The sequence below is a fragment of the Gymnodraco acuticeps genome, unplaced genomic scaffold (assembly GCF_902827175.1).
Source record: "Gymnodraco acuticeps unplaced genomic scaffold, fGymAcu1.1, whole genome shotgun sequence".
NCBI lineage: Eukaryota > Metazoa > Chordata > Actinopteri > Perciformes > Bathydraconidae > Gymnodraco > Gymnodraco acuticeps.
The window spans coordinates 1,183,255-1,190,990 of NW_022990016.1; the positions used below are offsets into that span (position 1 = coordinate 1,183,255).

Genomic DNA, 7,736 nt, shown 5'->3' on the forward strand with positions numbered 1-7,736 from the left:
TGACTGCAGACCCCAGCAGGGTCCAAACGGAGTCATGTGCACAACCTTGTCCTCACATAACACAGACAGAGGGACAGGAGAGGATCCATAAACCCAGCTGGAGCACAGTGGATGTACTGGAAGGAATTTGCTTGCTGTAGTTGGAGGGGAAAGTTGCTGGCCTATCTCGGACCATGAAGCTTAACGTGGCGTTGTTTTTTGCGGGGCTCTTCGGGGCGTTGGCAGCTGTGTTCACCCTCCTCTCGTTTGGGACAGATTACTGGCTGATGGCTTCAGAGAGCTGCCACCCAAACCCTGGAGATGTTGGTGGTGTGACAGTCGAGGTTGGTGTTCAGACAGCAGCACATCAGTCATCGTTTGTCATGTCTGGAATAATAGTTATCATGTGTTTTTAGGTTGAAAAACATTCATATTTGTAAGCCAAGGAAATATCCTTAGGTCAGCTGCTCTAACAGGACAGGACAGTACTTATATTATATTCACTGGTGGAGGGGAGTAGTCAGATCTTTCATGAGGTAAAAGTGCCATAATTGTTAAAATACTCCTTTACAGGTGAAAGGCCTATATTCTAATTCTTACTCAAATAAAAGTACAGAAGTAGTACCAGTAACATGTACTTAAAATATCAAAAGTGAAAGTCAGCAGTAGCATTACATGGAAATACACATGTAAAGTACATGATAATTGTCTTTAAGTAAATTACTCAAGTAAATTTCTTACTGTCTATTTTAAAAATCAGTTGCTTCAAACATTCTCTCATTAGATGAGCTGCAGTGTGAAGAAGCATCCCCTCAGGACTTCTTCATGTAATCAGACACGTGTTTAATGTAGTGTGTGGGCAGCTATGCAGTGATTGAGACTTGCTTGTGGCCCTATGATAAAGATACACATACCAGTAGTCCCTGTGGCATGGAACTGTATTAAATATCACCGAGCAGAACATACTTAGCTTTTCATAGTGGGCAGTGAAACAGGAATGGAGATATGATATCACCACAATAACAGTGGTAGCACGTAGTAAGTACAGTAATGCAATGTGAATATATATATATATTTGCAATTTAATCTATATCCTAACTATGGCATAATAAGGTGTGGCAATAAGTGCAGGATTCACCATAATACATATTTAATTTTTGAGCAGACCTTGTAGTTATCTTATCTTATCTGGATTGTCATTATCCGATAGTATTTTCTAGTTTTCTCTCTCAATTATTTTGCTTTTCACCCCTTGATAATTTTCCCTTGAATGATTTGCTCAAATTTTAAGGCATGAAAAGGCTAAAACTATTCACTAATATAGAGGAAAAGGTCATTATTGTATGGTTGTCTTTAAACATTTGAATAATTTTTTGAAAAATAAACAAGTTTATGGTTTTTCTCAAATATTATTTACTACTTTTGACACCTCAGGTTTATCTCACCACCCATTTGAAGGGTTCCTGACCCCAATACTGGGCTTCTACAAGCTATTTAAAGGCAGATTTAAAAATAAAACACACCTGTTTAGATTAACATAATAAAACATGACAGTCCAACTTCATTACAGCTGCTCTCATTGCACTGAGAGGTGATTTATTGAGGACCACACAGGCGATTAAGGAGTTTTTGCTCACGTGCAAAAATAGTGACCACCAGAGATGAGGCCTTGGTTTGCACGCTCGCTCGGCACCAACAAACCTGCCGGATGTTGAAGGCGCTCGCTCAGCTCATTCCTGACCTGACAGCTTCACACCTGCCGCACATGATCAGGGACAGCTCTCAGGAGTACACATCCATCAATACGCTTACTCAAACCTTACTCTGCAGACTTACGAATATGTTAAAGGTCACCTATTATGCTAAATCCACCTTTTCATGTATTTTCTACATCAACATGTGTCCCCTCTGTGTGAAGAGATTCTGAAAGTTTCAGGATAAATATTCTATCTCTTTATGTCCTGCATTTATATAAAAACCTGTCTGAAAATGAGCTGATCAGATTTTGGCCACTTTATGATGTCATAACGATTTTTTGGCTTGTGTAACCATTAGCCAATCACCAACCAAAGTAACCCCCCCCCCCCTTATCACCTGAATCTCCTCCTAGAGCACCATTGTGTTCTTTTTAACCAAATATCTTTCAGAGGGGCGTGGGGAGGGGCTCCTTATTTTCATCTAAAGTAACAGACAGAGAATCAGCACTTTTGAAACAGGGCTGAAACAGAGGGGATTATGGGTAATGCTGCAATGATCTGTTTGGTGTTTGGAGCCAAACACTTCAGAGACATGTTTTGTATATATCTGAGACCTATCATATATTGATGATAAACAGTATAATAGGGGACCTTTAAGTAATAAATCATTCTTCTATCTCTTCAGCAGTAATGGTACAAATCTCAACCTGTCGTACAATGGACAGCTTCCCCCTCCATCTATGTATATACTCGCATTTTAGACTCTGTTACTAACTGTATATCTGTAGACTTGGTATGTCTTAAATGTCCGGTTAGGATGTGTTAGAACGAAATCTAAAATGAAAATTGTAAATAAGCAATCTGTATGTAAAAAACCACCTGTATGTAAATTGTAAATAAGCCATCTGTATATCAAATATGTCTTATATGTCTTAAATGATATGATGAATTGGAAATGGGGGACCCTGATATACAATATACAAGCTGTTAATAAACTTTTCAATCAATCAATCAGCGTGGCGATGTGGTGGTGCAGGAAGGCGCTCCTGACGTCACTCTGTACCATGAAGGGTTTTTCTGGAAGTGTTCGTTTGGAGGCAGCGCTGGAGATGAAGACCTGATGTGGAAGCTCTGGTTCAGTAAGTCACACATGATGTTGCTTCCTTAGTTAATTAATCCTTATAATGTGTTGCCTTTGGTTTAACTTTCTCATCATTTCCACAGTTTTATAGCAAAGACGTTGCACAGTCATTCTTTTCACTCTTTTAAATAGTTTGTTTCGTTTCTTCTGACCGAATACAAATCCAATAGGAAGGAATCTATACAGTTGAAGCAAGGCATTTTTGTTTAGAGAGCAACATTGTGACACATGAAAACTCAAAGCCCTGTAAATACAACTTGTATGAAGTTAACAAAACATTGAATTTGCTTTTAAAAGATAAAAAAAGCAGAAAGGTGGAGCAGTTAACAAATAGAAAGACAGCATTCTTTTCAAAACAAGTTAAATAAGTTATTACAAAGAAGCATTAAACAGTAAAAAAATGTAATCCATGATTTAAATTGTTGTTCTTTTTAAGTATTGAAGAAGTTAGTACATAACACATAAAGCAGATTAGTGTGATTACCATAGATCGTTATTATTGCATCATAAGGAAAACAATTATTATTATAATTCATTGTTTTTAACCATTCATTTCCCAATGACTGGTGCTTTCCCCCGCCTTTCGAAGTCATTGAGTTCAGGAACCCAGTCTCCTCCAGAGTCACATGGCAGCACGATGACTCAGAATACATTTCAGTTTTTCATTTGCTGCTAATCCGTCAATAAAACTCGTATGATGCCTTAATGGTAGAAACGCCCTCATGTGTTTAGGCGCTGTGCCATGTGATGTTATTCTGGTTGTTTGTCAGGTGATAGTGCGTCGTCTATTTCAGATTTTCTTGCTTTGAATGGTGGCTCATTGTCAGAAACGACCTCTGGCACTGAGGGGATTTCACATGGTGGAAGGAAAGAGAGAAGAGAGACGAAAGTGCAGATGAATCGTTACTTTGAGACACTGTTTTCAAACTTGAATCTATGAGAGTAAAAGGATTGCAGTCAGTCTTCACCTTATACTGTTTATATGTTTCATTTTTAAGTGATGTCCTCTATTTGACCTCTGTATATAAAAAAAGGCTAAATATAAGAGGCCCTATTAGGCTTTTGGGGGGTTTTCCCTTTCCTGTAGTGTTATATAAGTTTCTGTGCGTGTCAATGGTCTGCAAAGACTAAAATCCCAACGTTCCCTCCAGAGCGAGCTACTCTCCCACACTCACCCCCTTCCTCCTTTGGGCTCCTTTGATTACTTCTGTCACATAGTGATATCACTACGTAACACTCGAAGTCTATTGGCTAGCGCTCCAACACATTTTACGTGATAGGCTAAGGGGCGGGGCACCTCTAAGCGGTTGACCAGTCACAACAGAGCCGGCCAGCCAACCAATCAGAACAGACTGGGCTCTGGTTTCAGACAGAGGGTGAAAAGAGGTGCTGCAGCACAGGCAGTATGAGAAAAATAAAGAGCTTTTTGAACATTAAAGCATGGAGACATGTCAGAGTAGAGACACTACATACTAATATGAACCTGAATATTAGCCTGAAATGTATTCTTTCTCTCCCCAGCAAACCAGCCTCACTCCAAAGTGTGCACGCACGCCTACCTCTTCCCATTCCCTGTGTCTCAACATTCCCACAATGCAACAGAGTATGACTCGGCCATCAGTAAGTGTCTTTTTAAGTTATGTTAGAGAGTGAGTTTATATTCTTCAGTGATACAATGGCTTTGTTTACAGTCGTGTTTAACATGTCTGTTGTCCAGTCTACAGAGGTTTCTGGAGCATCTTCATGCTGATCGGAGTGGCCGCTGTGTTGCTCGGGGGTCTCTTCATCATCTGTGCGGCTCCGTTCGCCAGCCACCATTTATATAAAGCAGGCGGGAGCCTCTTCCTGGCATCAGGTGAGGTTTCAAATGGTTACATCTATTAGAAAAGCTTTAAGCACACTTTTTAAGGGGGCCTTGACGTTTTCGGAATGTTCTCCCATTGCATGCTACTGGTCAAAGACGTTTGCTTGAATGTCTCTCATGGTTTCAATAAAAAACTGTTCTTGGCCCAAGATTGTAGTCAGTATTTCACACAAAAAGCAGGATGAGAGAATATTTTAAATATTGATAAAACATTTATAGGACTTACCAAACTAAATTGTGTATATAGTACCTTAAACAGCCTCATTGAACCAAGAGTGTTACTAACGTCAGACATAACAAATATTTCAGTCGCATGGGACATGTCTTTCTACAGAACAAGCTATAAGTAGCTTACAATACTTCTGAATATTAAGGACTTTTACCTGTCATGGCTTACTTTCAAATTGTTGTGTTGGTATTTCTGTTTTGGATCATAAAGTGAGTTTTAATCCCCCCCCAGGCCTGTTCCTGCTGTGTGTGGTGGTGATGTACGTGCTGTGGGTGCAGGTGTTGGACGTGGTGGAGCTCTACATCGAGCACCAGCGCTCCACAGTGTGTGCAGACTTCCAGCTCTCCCTCCACTACGGGCTGTCCTTCATGTTCGCTCCCGTCGGCATCTTCTTCTGCTTCCTGGCCGGCCTCCTCTTCCTTCTCATCGGCCGAACCATCCAGATCCACTGCAACTGAATTCCCCCAGCAGCAGGTTGGATGATTGGACTCTTTGTTTTACCACCAGACCTGACATTTTCCCCACTTTGTCTGCTATGTAAATAAAGACTATTTATATGGAAGCTCTGGGTATAAATGATCTGACAGGATAAGCATTTTGCAACCCAAAAAGTGTGCCTTCATCACTCCAGCCTGAGATGTTTTCATTTGAGCTGCATAACATTCAGTTGTATGGTATTCTCAACCAGCCTGATCACATATTACAATACATTTAATATAGCAGATCATATATTACCCAAAGTTAGTTACATCCAGTGCATTCAGACATGAAGATACATCCTCAAACAGAAGGTGGAAAAAAAGTTGTGAGGGTTTTGAGTGGATGCTAATGACATTTATCAGGGAGAATATGAACACACGCCATTATATACAGTATATAATGCTTTGTATAGTGTTTAAATACAGACAATTACATACAAGCGCACAGCTAAAAGTCTTAGGCTTCAACAATGAAAGGTACAATATACTTAACAAAAAAAGTAAAATCATAACATAGTGCATGATATAGATTGACAAAATGGTTCAAGACACTTGCAGGTATACAGAAAAAGATATACAAATAGGATAGATACACAACAGCGGAACAGTGCATAGAAAACTCAGTATACACTTGAAGCCTATTGTATGTAAAAAAAAAACATCTCGTGATTTTTTTCGTATCCATATTAACAGTTTCAAAGTGCTGTACAGATCATAAAGCCCCTGGAGAAATGTGAGCTTTGTGATATTGGGCTTTTGTCAATAAATAGATTAGTAGATTTGAACAACAGCAGGTTCATTGATAGATACGGAGCTCATGGAACAGACATATCACATGTGTGTTTGAAGCATCAGTGTGTTGTTGGTTTTGTTCTTATTTTGACAATGAGAACAATTTTGTAATATCATAACATTATATTTCACTGAGTGTAACATGCTTTATCTGCAACACTATTTAACTATGTACATATCCTGAAACGCTGTTATTTGTTTTGAGTTTCTTGGTCCCAGCACAGTTTATTCTGTTTCTAAATCGAGCTTGAAGCGTGATTGACTTTCTACGTTTATTTAACTATTTCCTGTTTATGTTGTTGAGTTTCTGTCGTCTTGTTTTTTGTGTGACAGCATCATATCTGTCCAAATTAATGTTTTTTTTTCTCCTGTTATCTGTTTGCTAATAAAAAGAAGAGTTAAAGTGAACCTGTGATGCATAAAATTAATCACTTTGTCTTTGTAGCTGTCAAAAAAGGTTGAAGGAATGTGTGCTCCCAAATTCAGGCTTCAGCCAACAATCAAAAGTCTAATTTTAACCAGTCAAAAAAAGAAATAAAATACATTTTAGATGAAAATAATCAATATTTCCAAATCGGCGATGGGTTGCAATCATAGACTGCAATGTTAAATAATGTGACAAACAGTGAACATGTGATCAGACAAACAACAGGGACCAATCAGGGGAACACCTTATGCATATGGAATAAATGAATCCCTTGTTAAATGGGATAATTCCAACAAATATTTAGAAAAACACACAAAATTGAACTAAAACACCACAAGAGGGCACTGCTGTCTCACTTAATTCACACATCAAGCTACACCCGAAGAGGCAGAAACCTATTTTGCTTATCTAGAGTCTATGTGCAGTGTAGGCCAATGTGCACTATGCATTTAATCACAAGTTGAGAGGAAGGATCTGTAGATGAAAGAACTCACACCTCTGCTGACAGACGGAGGGTAATTTCACTCTTGAATGGAGCATTTGATCAGGATCTGAATGGACTCCAGTGTCGCTCCTCATGTGTCTGTATCAACTCTCTGCCTTTCCAGCTTTATAATATGCTTATCATACAGAGAGAAATGCATCTGTGGATGCCCGGATGCAGGATGTAGCGGCACAATGTAGGCATTGATTACTTTGTGAGAGTGACTATCCCTTTACAGAAAACTCTTTAGGATGGAGATTCACACTTTCAAATTTGAGAATTTCAAATTGCTGTCCGCACTGCCACACCGATGCTTACTTCAGCCATGAGAGAAACTACACCGGGTTACTGCAGTGCAACGCTCGTTCAAAAGTGAAAGGACACTGGATTATAAAAAACAATGGATTTCTCATGATTACTATAGGCTACAGTGTTGGATGAAGTACTCAGATCCTTTACTTTAGTAAAACTACAAATATGGTCTTCAAATACTCCAAAACAAGTAAAAGTCATGATTTCAAATGTTACACAAGTAAAAGTAGAATAGTATTAGCATCTAAAAGTACTTACGTCCCTTTTCAGAATAATATCAAGTATTTTCTGCAACATTTTCTCCAAGTTTTGCAGAATGGATCTTTCACAGT

The 7,736-nt window shown here is 38.9% G+C and overlaps 1 protein-coding gene across 1 annotated transcript; it reads left to right on the forward strand.

The window, feature by feature from the left end:
• tmem182a (transmembrane protein 182a) lies at positions 1-5,889 on the forward strand. Its single transcript, XM_034213806.1, has 5 exons — positions 1-323; positions 2,692-2,815; positions 4,339-4,437; positions 4,535-4,672; positions 5,142-5,889. Exons 1-5 carry the CDS (start codon positions 174-176, stop codon positions 5,366-5,368), a joined length of 738 nt encoding a protein of 245 aa, XP_034069697.1. The 5' UTR covers positions 1-173; the 3' UTR covers positions 5,369-5,889.
• Positions 5,890-7,736: the final 1,847 nt, after the last annotated feature.

Excerpts from the sequence above, each read along its gene's own strand:
- tmem182a (XM_034213806.1), top strand. The coding sequence starts at position 174 with ATGAAGCTTAACGTGGCGTTGTTTTTTGCGGGGCTCTTCGGGGCGTTG. Across the intron at positions 324-2,691 it reads TTGGTGGTGTGACAGTCGAG|CGTGGCGATGTGGTGGTGCA; the intron begins GTTGGTGTTCAG and ends TCAATCAATCAG. Across the intron at positions 4,673-5,141 it reads GAGCCTCTTCCTGGCATCAG|GCCTGTTCCTGCTGTGTGTG; the intron begins GTGAGGTTTCAA and ends ATCCCCCCCCAG.